This window comes from Plecotus auritus (assembly GCF_963455305.1).
Source record: "Plecotus auritus genome assembly, chromosome: 9".
NCBI lineage: Eukaryota > Metazoa > Chordata > Mammalia > Chiroptera > Vespertilionidae > Plecotus > Plecotus auritus.
In genome coordinates, this window is record NC_137783.1 from 36135615 (window position 1) to 36160948 (window position 25334).

Here is a 25334-nt window from a genome sequence, read left to right on the forward strand (position 1 = left end):
TTCCCATACTTTTCTCATGCTATTTTCACACCCAGCCCAGTTGACAGCCTAAGGAAGGTTTGTAAACATAAATGCCTTCAGAGTCTAGGCATCTAGCAAACAAAAAATGAATGGGTCTAAGCACATGGAGTGGTAGCAACTGCTGATAAAGGCAAATCTCATTTTTTACAAGATTTTAAAATGAAACCCACCACGCTGGGCAACACTTCTGGAGGCTCCTCTGGTCTAGGGGCTTGCAGATGGCCAGCCTCGCTGGTCACACTGGACCCCTCCAACACAAGCTATTGCACACTTCCTGCCCCACCCCCTGGTCACACCGTGCCCTCTGCCTAGAGTCCCTGAGTCTCTCTCTTTCTCCTTAAACTTTATGAAACTGGGGAATGGCTCAAAAGACATCTTCCAGTGTCTTCCCACACACCCTAACACAAGGAAGACTCCCCCTCCTTTAAGCTGTGACAAGCACTCAGTGTACTTGGTGTACATTTTAATGCCTAGTTCATTGTGTTTTTCACATCCTTTCTATTAGCTACTTCTAAAAGCGGTTAACGCTGCAAGGCACTAGTTACTATGTACCAAGCACTTTATGTACGTCAATACACTAAACCACCATATTCTAGCTGGCAAGGGGTAGATTCGGGATTAAAGCCTAGGTCTCTAGCTTCAAAGCCTTTGCCCTTACCCTTGATGCGTGTTGGGACCCTTGAGCACCTGGGCGCATTCTCAATCACCTTTACAGCTCTATGAAGGGCACTGACCGGGACTTACTCAATCCTACCCCAGAGCATCTAGAGAACACCTTATCTATGCAAACACCAATTAGATGACTAATAATATCTCCACTTCCTACAAGCTGTTTTCCCTTAGATTCAACCTCAAAAAGAGCACAACTAGGCAACTACAAACAATACCATTAGTATATGGATATAGTATCCTCAGGTGACCATCACCCATATAAAGTAATATAACATTGCCAGCTCCTGCAAAGCCTCATGTGTCCCTTCCTGATCACAGCCCAATATCAACTAGTGGTAATCACACTACTGATTCTTAAGGTATTTGCTTCCTTGCATCTTTTTTTTTTTTTCTTAAAAGAAATTTTACTGCCTATTTATTTCTAAACATTAATTTTGCATTTTTTGTCTACCTTCTTCTGCTATATGAACTTGTGACTTCATTCACCCATATTACTAAGTGTCATTGTGACTTCTATTTTTATTGCCTTAATCCCATTGGTGAGTATAAACAAATCTATCCACTCTATGAATGATGGGCATTTGGGGCATTTCTAGTTTTTTTACTGTTATGAACACTGCCACAAAGAACATTCTGCTCCACATCTGGTGCACATATTATGAAATATATCCAGGAGTAGAACTGCCAGGTCACAATGGCTGCAACCGTTTCCATTCTCTGAGAGCGGTACATGGGAATTCTCTAGTCATGTCTTGTGCTTAATCTCACCTTTCCTGATTACTAATGGGGTCGCGTGCTTTCTCATTTGTTTACTGACCACTGGCTATCTGCTTATTATGTGAAGAGCCCATTCAAGGCTCTTGCCATTTTATTCTGGGTTTTCTTATTGGTTTGTAGTTTTGTGTCAATTATATATGTTGCAAATATCTTCTCCCACTCTGGTGTGTCCTTGTGTTCTCCTTACGTGACTTCCTATGATACCTCTTTGGTTCTCTTCTCTAGAAAACACTCCCAGGTCTGGATGTGTAGTCCAGGCTTCTCAGTTGAGAACCTCTGTCCAGCTGCTTATCTGTTATCTCCATTTGGATGTGCAGATGTCTTGACTAAACTTCTGACCTTCTCACTCCAAGTCTGCTCTATACTTGCTCTTTCCCATCTTACATAATTCTAGTCATCGAAGACAAAACCTCTAAGTCTTCCTTGATCCTGTCTTGCTCACACCTACTTCAAGGCATTAGGAAGTTCTGTTCTCTTTGGCTGTAATGCTCTTCCCTCAGAAATCCACATGATTATCTTCCACCTTCCCAAGATTTTGCTGATACTATCTGAATGGCTAACTCAACATTTCAACAGCCCCGTACCTGTCCTTACAGTGTCCTAATTTTTTTCTGCAGCACTGAATATATTCTCATAGTTTTTGAAGCTATATTTTAAGTTTTCACATCAACTAGTTATTGCTGAATACAAAAATACATTTTATGTGGAAAAAACAACTAAATTCTAATTATTTACCTGTAAGTTCTTTAAGATTTTTCAATTACTCAATCATAAAAAAGTGGCAGTCTTAATTCCCCTTTTCAATCCTTATATCTTTAATCTTTTTCTTCCCTTTCTGTACTGACTACGAACTATAATGATGAACAGAAGTAAATATAGCAGGCATCCTTATCTTGTTCTTGATTTTAAAGGGAAAGCTGTTAAATTGTCATAATTAAACACAATATTTGGTAGTCTTTTTGCAGACACTAATACATTTAAGTTCTATTCTTAGTTCACTATGATTTTATTATGAGTTATTACATTTTATCAAGTCCCTTTGCTCCATGTATATGATCATGATTTTTTCTTTTGAGTCTGTGAATATGGCCAATTACACTTACAAATTTTCCATTTTTACATTAACCTTGCATAACTTGTATAAATGCAACCTGGCCACAATGCATTATTCTTTTAATATGCTGTTGAATTCATTTTCTTTATATTTAAGATTTTTGCTTTATTTAAGATTGATATTTCACTGTAATTTGCCTTTCTTGAACTGTACTTAAGTTGGAGCATTATGGTTATGTTAGCCTTAAAGTAAGTTGGGAATCTTTTTTTTTTAAACTTTAGAGTTTACAGAAGATTCAAATGATTTCATCCTTGAATGTTTGGTACATGTGTTAGTGAAACCATTTAAGTCTGAAATTCTTTTTCTAGGAAGTCTGTCGATCAATGATTTAATTTCTCTAATAGGTTAAAAACTCGTTTTCTATTTCTTCCTCATTCCATTGTAAAAGTTATGTTTTTCCAAGAATTTTGTCCATTTTATCTAAAACTTGAAATGTATTGCCGTATTGTTATTCATAGGTTATTAACTTACCTTTTGAATGTAAAAAAAATGTTGTGATGTTTCCAGTTTCCTAACAAAGATTTCAAGCTTGGCTTTTATTTCTTTGAATGTAATAAGCTCGGTAGTCAATGTCTGATAAATCCAATATCCAAAGTATCTGTCAAGTCCATTTCTGTTGTTTTCTTTCTACTGTTTTATCATTCGTGAAATCTCCCATCTCCATCTGCCTGATTCTCCTTTTGTATTGGACAACACAGTTGAAATTTTAATTGTAGGAAAAACTTGTGGCCTAAGATGATGGTCTCTTCCTCCAGAAAATTCCATTCTCTTTTGCCAGGCACCATCCAGTTTGGAACTACCTTAATCCTAGACCAAAGCTTCATGTTCTCTGGCTTCCCCAGATGATGCAAAACTGGTATGCTCTTATCCTGAAGGCATAGCTCTTCAAGACTCCAGCTTGAAGTGGGGGGATTTATCACTGTCTCCACCTCTGGCCAGCCCCAAGACCTGACTTCAGTAACACCAACCCCTCACAACTACCAAAAGCACAACTCAGTTTCTCAGCTGTTTCTTAATGAATAGCAAATGCTCTTAGGACAAAAGCCACCCTGAGTGCTGGGGTCTTCTCTCAATTTCCATCCTCCCCAGACCAATAGTTCTTCACCATCTTGTTAGTTCTTCCAAATAGAAAGTTCAAAGCATTTTGTTTAGCTTTTATTCGCCTTTAGTGAGGTTTGTCTGAATTATCAAATCTGTCATTTTCTAGAGAGGAAAGCACAAGTAACTTTTTCAAGGAAGAAAAATAGCGAGGTCCTTCCAGAAAACTAATTATTTTGTAAATGTTATTTCCTTGTCAGTATTGTCAACACCAAGGACTAGCGTCAAGCCTTCACTTCTGAGCAGATGGCTCCAGTAGAACATCAGACTTCCCATCCACTCAGAATACTTAAAGGGCTAAGTTTGGGTTTCCTGGATTTCCAATAGTATGATGCTGCTTAAAGTAGTAATACCTTCAAAGAAATCTGATTAGAAAGAAGGTTAGAAAACGTTGCTCCACAAATAAGATAAAGAAGTCCTTTAGGCTCGGGAGTCCACCTACTGCCCTGAAAACCCATTTCATACAAACTAGCAGTTTCTTCTTCCAAGGAATAGAGAGTGCTTTGCCCAAAGAAAGAATTCATTCTAAACTGAGACAGCAACGTAAATTAAAATTAAAAGTCTATGAATAAAGAAGAAAAAGAAAGGTTAAGACAGCAGCAGGATATAACTATTTTAAGGCAATTACGGGGGGTGGGGGAAACAGCTGTAGTTCATAGTTTGAAAATGAAAAAGAACTGACCCAAAAAATGCAAAACATTGCAACATTTATAACTGCAAAGTTTTTAAAGCATTTCAAAAGTGTTTCTAGTTCTTGAAGGACATGGAAGTATCCGTCAATAACCCACTCACCTTTTCAACTAGAAATAAAATGCTCACTTCTACTCCAATTCAACCTCTCATGCCCAGCTTCATCTAATTATTTTTACTTGCACTTTCCTTTTACTGTTAATTTCTCTCTGCCTGCATTTTCTCACATTTCTGTCAGAAAGCCGGCGTAAGAAGCTTCTAAGCCCTTCCTCTTGCCGTTACATTTTTGGGAATCCGTGCTGGTACACATCAAATCTAACCACAATGTCAATACACATACACACACTCTGAAAGAAACTCAATGATCTCTTAAGACTAAAGGAGTGCATCAAGGTCCTGTCCTTTCTAATCATAATACACATTATGTAGGACCGAGAAACTTTTGGCATACAACTGACAGGAAAATTCTGGTTTATAATTTGGCCTCTGGTGGTTGCAGCATTTGAAATGCATTAAAAATATCCCGGGAGCTCTTGGCAGATGTATCATGAATTTGATGCATAAACTCCCTGCTCCATGAACAGAAACAAGGAACAGACAAAGCTGAGGGTCAGATAATTTGGGATGAAAAGCAACATTTTAAAAAAAGGAACAAAAAAAAAACCCCAACCGTTTTTGTAAGCTATTAAGTGAGAGCAATTTTTTTGACCAGCAATGGTAGCCCTGAAAAACTGAAAACCAAAAGGGCCACTGGTCTAGCCACCTTAACGAAGAACACATTTCAAGGTCTCTTCTCCCTGCCGTCGGGAGCACCAAGTTTTCATCTGAATGGATGCAATGGCAGTCTTAGCCCAGGCGCCCTTGAAATGAACAGAGTTACACACATACATGTCTCCCTGACCTGATTTTACTGCCCGCACAAAGTCACTTCATTGTCATCTTAATAACCTGGGTAACTTGGAGAGGGAAAAAGCTGCCCCAGATTCTGGTGTACATGCTGGAGAAGAATGATATTGGGAGTCCACACTCACTTCTCATACCCGCAGACACGTGCTGGCTACCCGGAGACACAGCCTTTCGGGAGTCAGGAAACATCCGCTCCAGAAGACTGAATTCATTAAGATGGTATTGGAAGGAGAAACTACTCCGGAATTTAGCGGGGGTGAAGCGGGGAGAAGGCAAATGAAGTTTGGTAAGCCTTTGTCTAGATAAACAGGCAGATTTGGGGACTTGTTAAAATTCTTCCTCCCGGGTTTTATTCCTGTGCCAACAGAGATGAAAGAATAATGCGTTGCAGGATATCTTTCTGAACTGCTCAGCTATCCATCATTTGGCAGAGGCAGCTTCAGCAGTGGTTTCTGCCCAACTTCCTCCCTTTCCTCTGCATATCATCTTTCCATAGATGCTAGGAAACTTCAACTACTTTAATCCCAGGAGGCATTCTAACCTAGGGATCCAGCTAATGATAATAAAAATAAGCCATGCCACGTAACAACAGACCCGGAGAACCTTTATTCTTATGTACTTCCCATAATTAATAAGAATATGCCCCCTCAGAAGGACATGAGAATCATAATTTCTATTATAGCTATAGTGGCATTATTTTCTGAGGACGAGATCCAATTTCAAACGTGAATCAAAATTACAATACTACAAACCTATTTATATTATTCTACGGTCTGAAATTTCAAAGTTGCATCAGATTGAAAAGAATCGGAGATATATGTAATACTCAGTACTCTTCTTATCTCAATCCTGTTTCAGGGTTTTAAAAAAAGAAAAAAGTATTCACTAACTTCTGGCAGTGCTATGGTTGAGAAGAGTGCAGGCAACAATCGAACAGGGTTTCCCAGAGAGCAGGAAGTGAACTTGATGTATCTGGCTTACATAAAAAGCAAGTGAGAAAATCCACAACTGCTAAAACCATAATTAATCTCAGCAATGACAGGTCTTCCAGTTGGCAATGGTGACTAATGGTTAACAGTTAGCCAGGGGAATTAGGAATAAAAGAAAAAAGTTTAAGCCAGTGGAATGAATCATATCAAGAATGACAAGACAGTTAAACTAATCATTAGAGCTTTCTATGTACAATCGTTATTAACAATCTGGGCAATCTAGAATCTTTTATTACCTGCAAATGAGCCTGCCTCTGCAGGGAGCTTCTGTGTATTGCTGTCCATGACAAACAGATGCAACTACCATAGAAAGACTCTGAGCTCTCAAAGTCAGTGACACAGGAGGAGGTTTCAGTAAGTAAGGATAAAACAAGCATCAGAATTTTAAAATTTCCTCATTAGAAAATAACATTAAGCCTTAGCCCGTTTGGCTCAGTGGACTGAGCACTGGCCCGTGGAATGAAGAGTCCCGGGTATGATTCCGGTCAAGGGCATGTACCTTGGTTGCAGGTTACCTGGTCCTGGTAAGGGTGCATGCAGGTGGTAACCCATCGATGTGTCTCTCTCACATCGATGTTTCTCTCCGTCTCTCCCTCTCCCTTCCACTCGCTCTAAAAATCAGTGGAAAAATATCCTTCGGTGAGGATTAACAAAAAAATAAAAAAATAAAATAAAAAAAAAGATACAGTAGTCCCCTTTATCTGCAATCTTACTTCCCATTGTTATCTGCAGTTAACTGTGGTCCAAAAATATTAAGTGGAAAACTCCAGAAATAAGCAATGTATAAGCTTTAAATTGCATACCATTCCGAGTAGTGTGATGAAATCTTGTACATCCCACTCCATCCTGTGTGGGACATGAATCATCTCTCTGTCCAGTGTATCCATGCCACATAGGCTACCTACCCATTAGTCACTTAGTACCATCTTGGCCATCAAATCAACTATGGTGATGCCATACGTAGTGTTTGTGCTCAAGAAACCCTTATTTTAGTTAATAATGGCCCCAAAGCACAAGAGTAATGATGCTGGCAATTCGGATATGCCAAAGAGAAGCTATCAAGTGCTTCCTTTAAGTGAAAAGGTGTGTCTGTATAAGAGCAAGCATAGTATGTATAGTACATTATATGTAGTATATATACATTTATAATACTATTTGCAGTTTCAGATGCCCACTGGGGTCTTGGAACATATTCCCCACGGATAAGGGAGAACTACTGTAAATTTTAATTACAAAAGTAATTCATATTGTTTTTAAAAAATGAGAAGGAAAAGGGCACACAAAAATTAGCCTAACTTTTAAGTTCGGCACCCAAATAGAAGTACAGGTAACATTTGGAGAATGTCTTTTCAGACTTTTAAAAATATATATATATTTGACATATAACACTGTGTCAATCTAAGGTGTACAACCTATTGATTTGATACATTTATATATTGTAATACGAAAGCCATTGACGTGATACCACCTCCATCACATCACATAATTAGCATTTCTTTTTAGTGGTGGGAATAATTAAGATCTAGTCTTTTCACAAGTTTGATGGTTATAATACAACATTGTTGTCTACACTCACTATACTGTACATTAAACTTTTTTATTTAACATGCGTGTTCTAAATCAAATTCTGATGAAGAGTTTGCTAAGGCAGCATTTCTTATAAATTTTAATTACAAATTATGATTAAACTGCAACCTCTCTTTCAAGATATCCAGAGCATGCCCTAGCCGGTTTGGCTCAATGGATAGAGCATCAGCCTGTGAACTGAAGGGTCCCAGGTTCGATTCCGGTCAAGGGCACATGCCCGGGTTGTAGGCTCGATCCCCAGTAGGGGGCGTGCAGGAGGCAACTATCAATGATTCTCTCTCATCATTGATGTTTCTCTCTCTCTCTTCCTCTCTGAAATCAATAAAAAAAATAAAAAATAAAAATAAAAGATATCCAGGGCAGAATTTAGTTCTGATGCAGGCTTGTGCTGAGTTTACCACAAGTATAAGGAAGTTCTTTATAGGACAATTTCTCACTCAGGTAACCAATCTCATTCTGGGCTCAGAAGGATACATATTTTTCAGATAAGAGTTTTCAGAGAATGAAGATATAATTCTGTGTCTATCTATTGGATATACACAAAAGCAAGGGAGAAAAGCTGCGTATTCTCTTTTTTGTGTGTTTATTTCAGGAGCATTAACATATTTGGAGGTGCTTTAAGCTCTCTCCCAAACTTGATCCTCTAAAAGGGCAAAGAGATTTCCTCTCACCTACACTTGAAGAGACTCTCTCTTGAAGAGAGTTTTTAAAAAGTGTTAGATACCAGCTCAGTCAGCCAATGGGAAGGAAGCTGTCTCTTCCAGAGCAATAATCTAATTTTGCTCTCAAGCCCAAAGAATTCCTTTGAAATGCACATAAAAGCACTGTCTAATCTCTAAGAGAGACAAGAGCCAAAGCATGATGACAAAAGCAAAACTGTTTCTCTAAATAGCCTCTCAGTGGCCTTTGGGTGAAAAAACGCTAAACATTTTCACAGTGAACAGATCAATTCGCACGTGTCTATCAGTGACACGTGCAGTGTGGGGTTGCTCTTAGCAGGTTTTTCATAGCAAAGTCCTATCCAGAAGCAACCATCCTAGCGAGCCATAGTAAAGTGATTACACAGTGGAAAAGGCTATGGGTACCGATTACTCTAAAGGTCTTCCAGATGGAGATCGGTTCTTCCACACTGGGTAGCAGAAACTGTGAGCCTTCCACCAAGGACGGGCTGAAAACAGGAAATGCATCGGGGTGGGGGCCGGGGGGTGATGGATAACATAGACCGCCAGCCCTTCTTCCCTGAAGATCTCCTCCTTGCAGCTCCCTGAGTTCTCTCTGACTGGCCAGCAACAGAAGAGGGCTTCTTAGGTCTTTACCACAAAATGGGAAATAGTGAGACCCGATGTCTAAGTGAGAGAATAGACACAGCTCTAGAACTTGGCCCAGACCTCAACCCCAAACTCCCTGCCACCTATTTCCTTTCCAGAAAAGTCTAAGAACCAGGAATGGGAAGTGAGGAGTTATTAGTGGGTACAGAGTTTGTTTGGAAAAGTTCTGGGGATGGATAGTGGGATGGCTGCACAACCATGTGAATGTATTTAATACCACTGGATTATACATTCAGAAATGGCAAATTTTATACTATGTGTATTTTATTATATACTAGAGGCCCAGTGCACAAAATTCTTTCCTGGGGGCGGGGGGGAAGATGGTGTGTGTCCCTCAGCCCAGCCTGCACCCTATCCAATCTGGGACCCCTTCAGGGATGTCCGACATTCCTCTCACAATCCAGGACTGCTGGCTCCCAACCGCTCGCCTGCCTGCCTGCCTGCCTGCCTGATTGCCCCTAACTGCTTCTGCCTGCCAGCCTGATCACCCCCTAACCACTCCCCTGCCAGCCTGATCGACGCTTAACTGCTCCCCTGCCGGTCCAATTGCCCCCAACTGCCCTCCCCTGCAGGCCTGGTCGCCCCAAATGCCCTCCTCTGCTGGCCATCTTGTGTCCACATGGGGGCGGCCATCTTGTGTGTTGTAGTGACAGTCAATTTGCCTAGTACCTCTTTATTATATAGGATATGTACCTCCTAAGAACCAAGCTAGGATTCATGAGAGGTCATCTCAGAGACATGCTGACCATTCATTTGTCCAGATACTGCAAGTTAGATCACTAACAAGCAAAGACCCACCTAGAGCTCCCCAAGCAATAGAATCACACCTTCATACTATGCCTTTTATTAAGACTTGGCCACATGCAGACTAGTGCTACACATTTTATATCACTTCTGGCAAAAAGAGTTTATTGTGTTGTTCAATTTACATATCATTAGTCTCTTTAGAAAGATTCAATGCTCCTCAAAAAAATTTAAGTTTTTAATATATGACATTTTATTTTCTCCTGACCAAATAAAACTATTTTTTTTAGATATATGAATTATTTTTAAAAATCACAATCTTTCTCCAGGTTATAGCTTTATTTATAGGATGCTCAGAGCTTTCATTTTAAGTTCAAACTTTCTTATGCCACGTATATTACTATAACTAATGCCCCTCTCCGTGGCACATGGCTCTTATGTTTTCATTCTTATTTAGTATCTTATTTTAATGTCCTTGGAAAGTGGGTGGGTCGTGACAAGTGAATGAGGGGCTGACTATAAACTACACACTACAGAAGCACTCACACTGAAGATGCGTACAGAGAGAAGGAGCGTGATCTGGATAGGTTCTGATGGTTTCATAATGTACTTTGGTCAAAGACTCCAAATACTAACAGCCATGAAAGTTGAAAACAAGGAATGTTTCTGACAGTGTTAAAAACTAGGATGCCTGGTTATACACCAAACTCAGAACAACAAACTATAATTGCATTCCTTTAGTGCTAGAAGCAACATGGAGAATAAGTTGTCGAACGCTACCAAGGTGATGCAGTCAAAGGCCAAATTAACCTTCTCCCTCATTTTTTTCTCAAAATCAGAACGCACATGAATAAGCAAAATGTGTCCATGAGAAACCGCCATAAATCTCTACCAGACATGAATGCCTCGGAACCTCTATTCTTCACATTTCAACAGTGGCCATATAAATCAAAAAAATTTTTTTGCAAGACTGTAATGGTATCTTTCTTCAGTAGTCAGGTAGAAAAATGAGAATAAGACAAAGATTGAGTAAAAGTTGCCCGGACCATATATGGTTTTAACACTGAAGTTTCTATTCTAAAGCTTCCGGTCTTCTCTTATAGGATAATCTATGTTGGATGGTTAGAAAAAATGTAGGAAGTTTTTTAAAAAAGCCTCGAATATCCTTTTATTATCACCTCACTAAAATACATATGTCAACCAAATTCATGAACGAAAGGGATTCCAGGAAATAGAAAATACAAGGGCATGTTTCTACCTGTCACAGCCTGCTGGTGAATGATAATAGTGGTCCTCCCAGGGTAATTTTATCTCTGCTCACTATTTTGGATAAGCTGTGTTAAATAATAAAAACTCCATATCCTACTTATTCTTAAGTTCATACTAAGTAGCCCACAAAATGTTTGCCTTAAACAAATTTTACTTTTGTATTTCACTAGTAAGTGATGGGGGGGGTGGGGGGGGGAGTACAGGAGAAAAAGTAGGGGAGAGCCTTTGAACTAAAAAAATAAATAAATAAGAAAAAAAAATCAAACCTTCCTGTATGTTTTGTATGGTGTCTTTTACAAACTATTAGTGATTAATGTTGTTTTAATATTTAAAACAAATAATTTTTTAAGTTTTAATATTTATTAACACATTATACACCCATTTGAACACAACTGATGGCGTGTCATTTTTAACCATGGATTGTGAATACCTTTTATTTTTTTTCCCCAAATGGACATTTCACTTTTTATCCCCATATTTTAGTACAAAAGTCCTAGTTCTGACTGCCAAAAATGTTTATGCATTCACTACAGATTCAACATAAAGGGGGAAAGAAATCTCACATTTGGTATTAATCCTCCTATATCCAAAAATACTGCATACAGCATTCACTCCCAGGCGGAGGCCTCAGGCTCCGCAGCTGTTTCTGAAACGCTGATGTAAAATAGCTTACCTTCCCTGAGCAGATGAGCTAGGGAACCACAGTCTTCAGGATCACACTGCTGCCATCTTTACCAGGTATTTTTAATCTCCAAAGACTGTTAGCTACAAGCTCATCAGCAAATGTTTTGAGCAAACTGCTCCATCAAAGTCGTTTTTTCCTGGAGAGAACAGCAGGCAGGGGAGACGAGAGGGGAGACTAGATAATTTACCTGCATCAGTTTTCTGGAGAGCTCATTAGTGAGGAACTCTTCTTCCTTCTCATAATTTACAGCAAGGGTTTCCTTCTCCTTCTGCAAAGCCTGAATTTTCTTGAATAACGTGTTACTGATGAATTCTTCTTCCTGCTCAGCCCTGGCTTGCTGTTTTTTAAAAACAAAATAAAAGGGAACAAAAAAAAAAAACAAATTAAGGAAACAGGAAATTTACTAATTAAAATATAGTTCTTATTTCCAGAGAGAACACCCATTTTAATTAGAGCCCTATTTTAAACTGTGAACCAACACACCCCAAGAAGCACACATCAGAGGAACTCAGCAGCAATCCTACTATTACTCCCAGGGGCCTCCCTGTACTATGTATGGTCCCTCTTCTTAAAGGGATATTTCAAAGTCATTAACAAAGATTGCTTTGCAGTTTTTCAAAGCAATCTCAAGTCTATCACCAGAATACAGAAAGCGCCTTCTCACATGGCAGGTAAGTCCAATTCTGAGTACTTGTATCGATCCATAACTATTTGCAAGTCACTACATCTCACAAGTTTATACAGCAGGTCCTCACATACTGTCATTTTGGTCCAGATCGGTTATCATAACATTGATGAGCGTGTAGGAACTCAGCTCTTGTTTATATCAAATAACCTGTTTGACAGCAGTTCCAAGAACCTAGCCACAAGGTTAAGTGAGAACTTACTGTAATTACAATATCTAGGCAACATTTTTTTTTAACTGCAGCAGAGAATTTCAGCTCACTTTTTTTTTTTAAATATATTTTATTGATATTTTACAGAGAGGAAGGGAGAGGGATAGAGAGTTAGAAACATCGATGAGAGAGAAACATCGATCAGCTGCCTCCTGCACACCTCCCACTGGGGATGTGCCCGCAACCAAGGTACATGCCCTTGACCGGAATCGAACCCGGGACCCTTCAGTCCGCAGGCCGACGCTCTATCCACTGAGCCAAACCGGTTTCGGCTTCAGCTCACTTTTAAAAATAAAATTATGTCACCTCTTTAGGGTGTTACTGAAAAGGCTTGGGTGTGCCATTTAAAAAGCACTACAGAGCCCTAACCGTTTTTTGCTCAGTGGATAGAGCATTGGCCTGCGGACTGAAAGGTCCCAGGTTCAATTCTGGTCAAGGGCATGTACCTTGGTTGCGGGCACATCCCCAGAAGGGGGCGTACAGGAGGCAGCTGATCAATGTTTCTCTCTCATCGATGTTTCTAACTCTCTATTCCTCTCACTTCCTCTCTGTAAAAAATCAATAAAAAAATATTTTTTTAAAAAAAGCACTACAGATACACATAGATTCATTTACATGTTCATTGAGTAGTTACTGTAAGGAAATAAACCAAATGGCTGAAAGTAGTTATTGCAAAGTAGTGGGGATCCAGGAGGTGAAGAGTAAAGGTGCATAAAAGGAGTTTCGTTTTTTATCTATTTCCCTATTGGGAATGTTTTTGGAGGTGAGGGCAAGGAAGGTCAGGCATTACTGCATTTTAAAAAGAGATTAAAACAGAGCCAGACATAATTCAATGGAGTTGAAAATATTCTTCTGTAAATCCTCCACCCCCCCCCATCTATGTTTGAAAAGAATAAACAGAAAAACCAACTACCCTTGAAGGAAATTAATGTTTTCAGAAAGAAAATACTTGTTTCAGACGGACTCAACTATATTTCAAAGCACTTTTTAAACTGCAACATTTTGATGCATTCATCCCCAATAATGCATTCCTGTTTCATCTGCCAAGTCAAGGGAAGGGAAGCTACATCAATTCCAAGCCTGGTCCAGCATCTGTCACTTAAAATAACAGGAGAGGCAGAGGGCAGGGTACAAAAGGGCACCTGCATTAAGCAACTACCACCTTTTCCTGTAAAGGGTCTGACAACCCCTCCCAGTGCTGGTGGTTTAGATTTCTGTCCATATTCACCAGCTTCCCCAAAACCCATGCTTTAATAGGCATGGTTTCTGGGAGTCTATCCTTCCTGCTCTCCATCACAGTGGCCCAGAGGAAGTACGCCAGGCTCTGGAACTGCCTGCCAAGCAATTCTCCAACAGAGAGCCACATGCAGTACTTAGACTGAAAAACACAGCTACATAGAAAGTGGAAACTTTGGGAGAAGCTCCAGCACTCCGTTTCTTTAAGAAACCATTTGAGATAATCCAGGAGAGGTGAGCAATTAGGAACACATCACAGCTAATAAATTTTTATTCCCAGCCCAGCGCGTCCACTGAGCAGTCCCCAAGGTCCCCAGTGGTTCCCTTGCACACTTCATATTTCGTCAGCACTTCTCAATGTCTATTCTTTCCACTACAGTCAAGGAAGACTACTGAGGATTGGCACTTCCCCTCCCACTTCAAATTAATCCGCAGCCATGTTCAAAACTCATATACTTCAAGATCTCATACATGTGCAATGGGCAGAAAGCCAAAGAATGTATTCAAAGCGTATTTGACACATTTATCCAAGTCCACAATCTGTTCAAGCTACCTGTTTTTCTGGTTTCGACTGACCAAGGTCTATATGATTTGAATTCTCAATATTTCTCAAGTTACAGAACAAAAAGGTAGAGAGGAAATTTAATGCTTTTTTGGTGATTTGCACTTAGAATTCAAAAGGGTGTTTTCCATGAAATAATTTCATTATCAAGTCAGTCTCAACTTCTTGCAAGTTACCACCAAACATTCAATATTTTAGGTAAATTTAATCACAAGCCATTAAAGAGAACCAGACTCGCAATCTCAGCTGACCACCTTCCCTTTGCACTGTGGCCTAGCAGTGAGAAGTTGAAATAGGCCCTAAGAGCCTGTTCATGTAGCTTCCACCCACTTCCCATTTCATCTAACCATTAAGTCACAGGGACCACAGATTTCAGTGTAATAGAAAGCAGAACATTTGATAGAAAGTAGATTCGTGGTGGCCAGGGTAGGGGTAGGGGGGAAGGAGAAGGACTGCTAATGATACAAGGTTTCTTCTCGGGGTGATGAAAATTTCTGGAATTAGTGCTGAGTTAATACAACCTTGGGAATATACTAAAAACCACCAAAGTGTACACTTTAAAAGGGTGAATTTTATGGTATAGGAGTAATATCTCCATTAAGAAAAAGAACGCTGATGATTAACAGGGTCAATATTTCACAGAACACCTGGTTTCCTTGGCAATTCTTCCCAGTGTTAAAAAGAAACAAAAGACCAAAATGGCGTTCCTTGCAGTAAGCCCCACCAAAACCTAAGTACTAACCTAACTGCAGTCTCGGCCTCTCCCAGGAATGGAATTTTAAAACAATCAATCTAGACTTTCCTGGTCTGGGCTGGTGAGGTAATCTGTAATCAGGCTGATAAAACCCGCTGCCTTCAGGAAGATGACTTTGCCTGAAATAATCCACTCTTTTAACTTCCTCGTCCCACCCTCGTTCTGCCCATAAAAACCTTCTGTTTCATGCAACTGCTCAGAGCCCCTTTCTCTTTACCAGATGGGTGCTGGCCCAATTCATGAATCGTTCAATGAACTAATCAGATCTTCAAGTTGACTTGAACTTTTTTTCTTTAACACCAGGGAAAGCAGCAAATTTTTTAAATCGGGGGCAGGGAAATGAAGAGGGCTAGATCTGCTCTAAAAGTACTTTCAAAGTGAGTGACATGTCACCAGTCATGAGAGACGGAGGCCGTGGCAAACAAAAATCATTCTCCACTTTCGAATAGGCACGTATTTCTAGGCAAAGCTCATTAATAAAAAATGCCACTCTCAGGGCCCATGAATAACACGAGGACACTGGTTAAACCAATCTAACGGAGGCAGCGAACAGAGCCTAACAGAGTTTATTAAAGGTTTATTAAAGGGCTGTTATTCTGCCTCCCACAGCATCTAAACACCCAGAGAAAAACCAGCCATGGGGAGGACAGGATTCGGGTTCCTAGTTCACCCCGTTTCCAATTGGTCTCAGATCATTTTAGGAATTAACACGTAAATGCTGACAAAAAAATAACAACAAGCTGCTGTATCTAATTATAGCCTCAGAGGAGACTGGTTTTAAAAGGACAGATAAGGTGTACTGACAACCATGAATAAAAGTTAATTATCAGAGTATGAGCCATGCAGTACAGAAAAGCAGTAAGTATCCACTTTTTTTTAAATCCTCACCTCTAAACCATACTCTAAATGAGGATATTTGTCATTGATTTTTTTAGAGAGAGTGGAAGTGGGGGAGGAGAAGAGAGAGAAACACTAATGTGAGAGAGACACATCGACTGGTGGCTTCCTCCACTCTCTGTGTGACCCATCCGGGGATGGAGCCTGCAACCCAGGTACGTGCCCTTGACTGGGAATCGAACCTGAAACCCTTTGGTCCCTGGGCTGTCATCACTCCAACCACTGAGCCAAGCCGGGCAGGGTGTAAGAAGTATCCTCTTAGATCTTGAGCTTAGTCCTGGCTTTTTCTTCCCTAACTCCAAAACAGGCCTTTTTATTTAAGACGTAAAATAAATTACCTTTCCAATTTATTCCCGCCCCCAAGAAGCCAAGAGCCAGAAGCAAAGAAGCAAACCACAGGCACCATTTGCAACAGGTGCCCTAAACTGGCTATATGAAATTTCGTTAGTTGTATCAATATATTTTCCTTTTTACCTGAAATGCTTAAAAATCTCAGCATACCTAAACACATCCAAATTCAAAAATAAAATTCTATTTCAATAACTCGATAAATAAAATTGTATTTCAAGATTAACTATATAACTCTATAAACTCTCAAAAGAAAATAAACAAAAACATTAGGAAATTTTTCTTTTTTTTTAAAATATATTTTATTGAGTGCTCGCTTCGGCAGCACATATACTAAATATATTTTATTGATATTTTACAGAGAGGAAGGGAGAGGGATAGAGAGCTAGAAACATCGATGGGAGAGAAACATCGATCAGCTGCCTCCTGCACACCTCCCACTGGGGATGTGCCCGCAACCAAGGTACATGCCCTTGACCGGAATCGAACCCGGGACCGCTCAGTCCGCAGGCTGACGCTCTATCCACTGAGCCAAACCGGTTTCGGCAGGAAATTTTTCAAGAAAAACCTTTGCTTAGTGTTCTGCATATGTTTGTAGATTGAAGATTAAAAAACTCTGGAGGAAATTTAAAAATCTGTGATTGTATGCTCATATTCAATATGATTCTATTTGCTATGCTTAGAAATAGAGTGAATTTGGTATAATTTTATTCATGTATTAGTGTCTGCTATTTTGCTCCTCACTTATCAGTAAACGCTCAATGTCTGCTAATGTGAGGACTAGAGCACAAAACATTTCTCCATCATTATTTCCCCTTCCTACCAAAAAGCCAATGTAACAACGGGGATTGGGGAGGGTGGACAAAAAAGATATGGGAGGAGGGGAAACAGGAGAAATGTACCAGGTCCACTGGAAAAAAATAAACACCAAAAGAAAGAATTATTAGAGAAAATTATTTCCTCCTGAGTCAGTACTTAGGCAACCATCCTCTAAATGAGCACAATTTTCTGCAGATAAGAAAAACACAGTTCGTTCTGACCCGTTGCTATTATGACCAAGGCACAAAATTGATAGGAAATTCCAATGTGATTGTTTAGTGTTTCTGTTCTTTATCAGTGGCATTTGGAGACGCAGGGTTAGTACAGAAAGGAGAAGGCAAAAACTCTCAACAGTAGCACTCACTGCTGAGGAGAAAATCCAAGTGCCAAAACCAAAATTATGTGGAACGATGCAATTCATGATGTGTCCATTATTTTTTTTAAAAGGACAGCTTTTCAAAGCAAGAATTATAAGCAAAATGGATTTGATAACAGCCATAAGTAAAGAATATAATCAAGAAAGTTCGACTACCAAGATAACACTGTTGCATTTGTTTTTTTAAAAAAAAATCCTTTTAAGTTGATTGCTGACTTGTTTTAATACAAAAATAAATAAAATCCTAGAACTAAGATATCTTGAAGCTCTAATGCAGCAGTCGCCAACCTTTCAGACCTCACGGACCACTGGATGGCAACCACTACTCTAATGCATATGAATCCATGCAGGCTCTATTTATCATTTAAATTATTTACATTTATGAATATGTTTAAATATATCATTCTAACTATTTAAATTTACTATCCTGTTGACTAGTCACTTACAGTCCACATTTATTGATTTTAACACCTCAGCTTAAAGTAGCATCTAACACCAAATTAGTACAAAAAGCAAATTAGTACAAGACAAAGCAACTGAATAAAATCCTGTTCTTTCTGTCATTTATTAGATGCACCACTGCACTGCTGATTGTTCCGGGAGACGCTCAGAGTTCAGCAGAACTCATGACTGATGGCTGGCACCTCTTACAGGATTAGCTGGAAAATCCGTCATACCAATGGGTTTAACACCACAAACAACTGTCCTGCACTGTCTAACATTTAAGTGTCAGTATTGCAGGGGTGGGTAGCAGGTGATGCATTCATTTCCTCTATTAGAAGATCTAGGGGATGATTTCCATTACCTGCCTGAGGATTACAAATCTCTATTTAGTCTGCTTATTTCCTCCACATATTGCACACTATCTTATAGTAAAAGCAATTAATAGTCAACAAGTTAATATATTATTCATTACATTCAGGACTGCCAGCAAATCACTTAAATACAGATCAGAATCCTGATTAGGCCTCACAACTGTGCTATTCTGCCCCAGATACTAACAACGGCCTACCCTAGGCCATTGTTACAGGATGCCGGACAGGAGAGAAAGCAGCAACAAGAGTGACTTTCAGGACAGGAACTCAGAGAATCTTGGTGTTCAGAAGGATCCCTAACAGCTACCAAGTTTGATCGAGCTGCAGTGCCTCTCAAACCAGCGAGAGTGAAAGACCAGTCTTCACCACCCATCTACAGTAGAACAAAACCTATACCGCTGTGCATGTCCTATTACACATAACTGGAACACAACTCTGATTTATTTGGCTCACCACTTGAATTCAACACCACCCAAACTGGTCCACACCCAATTCAAAATGAGTCCACTGATCACTTGCTTGGATGTGGAGCAATAAGAGATTGTTAGAGAAGTTGCTAAATGTTTATATTTAAAGACCATAAAAAGAGTGAAAAGGCAGCCCTCAAACTGAAGGAAACTTGCAATACATGTACTAAAGTGATGAGTATCCAGAATATATAAACACTATAAAGAAATATAACCTCCAATAGGAAAAGAAAACCAAAGATTTAAATGGCAATTTAAAAAATTTCATAATCAACAATCTCATGAGTAATAAAAAAGGTGCAAATTAAGATCACCATTTTCTACACCCGAGACTGGGAAAAATTAAGATGTCTGATAATAGTAAGTGTTAATGTGGATCAGTGAGAATTCTCCTATAATTCAGATACAAGTGTGAATTGGTACAGTATTTTTAAAAATTGAATATTCTTATACTTTACTATGTAGCAATTCTACTGATAGGTCTATGAAAAACCTTCAACATGTACAAGGGGGCAGTTCAAAAACATTCTCTGCATTCTTGTTCTTAATAAATAAAATACTGGAAACACCCAGATATTTATTCAGAAGAGAAACAATACAATCACACAGAAAATTAAAAAGCAGTGAAATCAAAAGACATACAGCTAAACACAACATGAAGGAATCTAAGAAACATAATACTAACTGGGGGAAAATGGAGCTGTACACATATTTTTATTAAAGTAAAAGAACAAGCAGAATAAACGATGTACTGTACAAGGATTAATTTGTAGGATAAGAGGTGAGGGAACAGGATAGGAATGAAATTCCTGGGTAGATGCGATGGTATCACCAGCATTCTTGTTCTGAAGTTGAGTGGTGGGAATCCAGGAGTTCGTTTTGTCATGTTTCATAACTTACTTGTGTTTTATGGTCTATTTATTATTTTTGTTTGAATAAGATATTATACAATAAACTTATTAAGCAATGGTTATATATCCATGGTGGCTAAATCATTTTCCCTCTTAGGACTGAGACATGCTACAACATGGATAAAACTTCAAGACCATTATGCTAAGTGATAGATGCAAAAGAGCACATATTATATAATCCCATTTATATGAAATGTCCTGAACAGGCAAATTTAGAGACAGAAAGATTTGTGGTTGCAAAAGGCTCGGTGGGAGGGTACTGGTGCAGCAGCAGGTAAGAGGGGAGAAGAATGAGGAGTGACTGCCAGTGAGTACAACTTCATTTTGGGATGGAGAAAATGTTCCATGATTATACAACTCTGAAAATGTACTCTTTGAAAAATATGTATATCCTATATAATAAAAGCCTAATATGCAAATCAACCAACTGGTGGAATAACCAGTTGCTATGATGCACACTGACCACCAGGGAGCAGATGTTCAAGGCAGGAGCTGCCCCCAGCCCACAGGCCCCAGGCCAGCCAAGGCAGGTCCCAGCGGGACCTCCCCTACCACCCCCTGATCACCCTGCCAGTCGCCCTGCAGAGGGAGGCGACCAGCGGCAGGGGGCAAGGCTCGAGAGTGGGCGGTGCCAGGCTGGCCAAGGCAGGTGCCAGCAGAGGGCCCCGATCACCCTGCTGGTTGCCCCACAGATCGGCCCTGATCACCGACCAAGTCTAGGGACCCCACCCATGCTTGAATTTTGTGTACCAAGCCTCTAGTACAGGGGTCCTCAAACTTTTTAAACAGGGGGCCAGTTCACTGTCCCTCAGACCATTGGAGGGCCGGACTACAGTTTAAAAAAAAAACTATGAACAAATTCCTATACGCACTGCGGGCCTGGGATGAGTCGACTGCTAAGCAGGACAGGCAGCGGTACCTGGTGGGCCGGATAAATGTCCTCGGCGGGCTGCATGTGGCCTGCAGGCTGTAGTTTGAGGACTCCTGCTCTAGTATCTATACTAATAAAAGGGTTGACCAGCCATCTTCTGGACGTACGACTTCCTTCCGGACAAAGCCATGGTGGTGGGGGCCGAGGCAGAGGCAGTTAGGGGCGATCAGGCTGGCAGGGGAGGGCTGTTGGGGGCAACCAGGCCGGCAGGGGAGGGCCATTGGGAGCTACCAAGACAGCGGGGAGGGGGCAGTTTGGAGTGACCAGGCAGGCAAGGGAGGGCAGTTAGGGGCGATCAGGCCAGCAGGGGAGCAGTTAGGGGTGATCAGGCAGGCAGGCAGGCAGGTGAGTGGTTAGGAGCCAGCAGTCCCAGATTGCGAGAGGTATATCCCCGATTGGAGAGGGTGCAGGCTGGGCTGAGGGAACCTCCCCCCACAAAATGCACGAATTTCGTGCACCAGGCCTCTAGTATATGTATATATATTGATTGATTTCAGAGAGGAAGGGAGAGGGAGAGAGAGATAGAAACATCAATGATGAGAGAGAATCATTGACTGGCTGCCTCTTGCATGCCCCCAGGTATGTGCCCTAACTGTGAATCCAACAGTGACCTCCTGCTTCATAGGTGAATGCTCAACCACTGAGCCACATTGGCCAGGCAAAGCATTCTCTCTCTGACAAATATGTTTTTCATTTATATCAGAAATATAAATGGAATATAAAAATGTGAAATGGACTTAGAAAAACAGAAACAAAAGACAGACTTAGAAACAAATCTATAATAAAATTAACTATATAGTGATAACAATTAGGGTTTTTCATTCCATCTCTGAATGAAAGGAGCAGTAAAATACTATGCCTGTAATTCTCAATTGATCATATCACTATAACAATTAACAGACTTGTAAAATAATTATGTCTAATATTTATCATTTTGCTAAATTTAGAAAAATAGCCAGTCCATTCTTCGAACACCAGGTCTACTATGGTAACCGGCAGGCCCCAACCTACCCATGCTCTGAAGTTATAAATGCTCTAATTTACAAATTAGTTGTTAGGATAACATGTTCTATTACAACAACATAAACTGTAGATAAATTCCCAAAGCCAGATTTCAAAAACTCATCCTTATCATGATTTAACTAAAAAGAAGTAGCTTGAACCTGGCTTCTAAGAGCAGAGAGATCCTATACAAGTAGGACAAGGGAAAAATTTCCCCCCACTTTAAGTATGGAGCCAATTCAAGGCACAGTTTTCAAAAGTTTCGTTGGTATTTTCTCATTTTTTCCTCTCGGAATTATTTTTTTCCTTTGCTACACTTAGCACACCAGTATGGTAAACTCAAACTACTCTCTATGTAGCATTAACTCCCAAATAACACTTTCCCCAAAATGAATCACGCCCCCCAAATCGGCTACCTTCCTTCCCTGTGAGCTGTGAGCACCTGGCAATCCTATAAGCTGGCGACTAAGAAGAAAGGAATCAGACTGATGAAAATTATACTAAAACGTGAAAGACTTTTTTCCTAATCCTGATGAATTTTTGAGAATAGGCGGGCATAATAGGATCCCTGCCTGAGTGTTTTTATCCAGAGGAAGTTCATTCTATAAGTTATCTGTTGCTATGCAACAAACTATCCCAACGCATAGGCTTCAAACAACAATATGTTAGTTGCCATCATTCTATGGATTGATGAGTGGTTCCTTGCCTGTTTCACTGAGGCTGCATCAGCTGGGGATTCAGCTGAGCTCGACTATCCCAGATCAAGAGGGTAGGCAACAGATTCAAAGAGCCTCCATCTCTGAATGCGAGGAACAGTAAAATACTGTGCCTGTAATTCTCAACCAGGATACTTCCCTTTTTCAAAGCTTCTTCCCTTTTTCTGAAGGCACAGATTTCTGTCTCAAGGTTTTCCCATAACTGATCAGCATGGAAGAGGGGCAACGCTAGCATATGGTTCATACTTGAGGTCAGGCGCAAGTAGGAGGACTACCTGCCTTGTTCATGACCAAATTAAGTACAGTCGGAAGCTTTTTTCTTTTTAATCTTATATGCTATATTCATACTGCTAAAACATTCATTTCCTCTCCTGATGACAGCACTAGAGAACATACAGTCTCACAGTGGAGTCACAATCCATTTTCCCAATTATAAACACAGGAACTGCTCCCGCAGGGTCAGGATGAGTAATCTCGGATTTATAAGCAATATATAAAAAGAGATCAGGCACAAAGAAACATCTGTGCCTAACAGTCTCAAGCCACACACACCATCCTAAGAACAAGAGTCACATATTAGATAGAGATCTATGGATAGAAACCCAGAGAAACGACCACATCAGTGTTCAGTGTTTGAGAGTCACGTCACCGATTAACGTAAAATCCATGATCTTCACGTTGATGAAGTTACTACCTCCTGGGGCCATGGGGCAAGTTACCCATTGCTCTTGGGAGAGGTGTTCTTAAAAAGTGAGGTCTCGCCCTAGCTAGCCGGTTTGGCTCAGTGGACAGAGTGTCAGCCTGCAGACTGAAGGGTCCCAGGTTTGATTCCGGTCAAGGGCACATGCCTAGGTTGAGGGCTTGGTCCCCACTAGGGGGCCTGCAGGAGGCAGCTGTCTCTCTCATCATTAATGTTTCTATCTCCCTCTCCCTTCCTCTCTGAAATCAATAAAATATATATTTTTTAAAAATTGAGGTCTCTTTTTTTTTTTTTTTTTCACAAGAAAGCTGCCAATGCCACACCCTCTATACCTCTACCTATCCCCAACCAACCCGAAGTGTCCAAACCTGGCCCGGGGCCTGGAGAGTATGGATATGAAATGTCTACAGCTCTATCTCCTTGGAAAATGAGGGTTACTACTCAGTTGCCACCAGCACAGGGAGAGGCCAGTCAGGCAGGAAAGATTCAATAGGGGGAGGTGTGGTAAAGTGACCTCTGTGGAACAGGCAGGCAGGCCAACTACAGCCAAAATGACGGGAATCATCCACCTCTCCTTCCACTCTCCCCCCTACAAGCTACATTCCAAAAGCCACAGAAATCGTGAAAGAAATTAACAATGACAAAACAAAAATTTGAGCAAAGAATAAACTCATTGGCAGTCAATTTCACCCTGGAGGTTAAATTGCTTGCAAATGAATATTACTCCAGATCAAATACTGGCCACGTACCATTCACCAGGTGCCTAACTCGAAGCATCCCCATGACAGGAACCCCGTATTTCTAAACATGCCCCCACTACTGCTCACAGGGGCAGGGGTGAACCTCAACACTACTCCCAGGAGGCTTCCCCCATCTGCTTCCCTCCAATAATAAGTTCTTAACCAGAACAGCTAAGGAGCAGCAGCCACTGCAGTCTTTAATTTTTTTTTATTTAATTCAACACATACAACAGAGCATCTCCTGCATGGCAAGCACTATGTGGATATGGCAGTGAACACCACAGACACTGTCCCTGCCCTGCAGGGGTACATAACACAACCCTCCCAGCAATCAAAGGAAAGTAACACCATTAATACATATATTTAGCAATTGGCCTTGAAATGATCTTGGCTGCAGAAAAAATAGCCTGAAGAATCTAGAGACTTTAAATGAGATTAAGCTACACAGAAGGAAAAAAAAGCTAAATATTTTACCCACCACAGTAAAAGAAATGGCTGGGCACATAGCATTCCAAAACCTGCAGAATAATGAGGTGCATAAACGTGTACAAATATACAAAATGTATATTAGTGTGTATGTATAGATAAACATATACATGTATGTGTGTATATATATTTATAAATGGATAGTTAACTTTATGGACTGCATTCCTATAATAAATGATAATGGCGGGTCAATGGTATTGATTGTATTTATGGAACTGTAACAGTCTCTTCCACACATTATCTCTATGGATTATTTAATTCACACATTTCAGCCCCACATCACACATGGGTTACCGGGCTGAGAGAGGTCAAGCAACTTGCCCAAGGATCCAAGCTACTAAGTATCGAGGCTGGGAATCACACCTAAACCTTGGACTGGCTCCAGAGCTCCTAGTCCTCCTATGGCCCTCCCTACCATTCAATGTCTCCCCTGCCCAAGGGATGCAGCATCACGCGCCAGACGCCAAATCCACTCTCCAGCTGCTAAAGCCAACATTATCTGTGCTGTCCCACAGTGCCTGGGCATCACAAAGCAGCTCTTCTTGGGGAGGAGACACCCTGTAATTTCCTTTCCCAAACAAAGTGGCTTTGGGTGACTGACAGGTAATTTTTATGAACTGCAAAGGAGCCACTTTTTGCTACTGCTACCACAGCCGCTGCAAGGAGGAGATTACATGTTTCCGGATGGCACACACAGACCGTGTGATGACAGCAAGCTCTGCGCATTTAGCTTTTCTCCACACGCTCTCTCCTCTTTCAGAGAATGAATAAAGGGTACCTGGCAAGGGTAAGAAAAGG

General features: G+C 40.5%; 1 protein-coding gene across 1 annotated transcript in view; it reads right to left on the reverse strand.

Moving 5' to 3' along the window:
- The window catches only part of CCDC6 (coiled-coil domain containing 6), a 117232-nt gene that overhangs the window by 49506 nt on the left and 42392 nt on the right, over positions 1 to 25334 (reverse strand). Inside the window, exon 2 of the mRNA XM_080643031.1 lies at positions 12068 to 12217. Within this exon, the coding sequence (XP_080499157.1) occupies positions 12068 to 12217 (150 nt within the window). The remainder of the gene's footprint in view (positions 1 to 12067; positions 12218 to 25334) is intronic.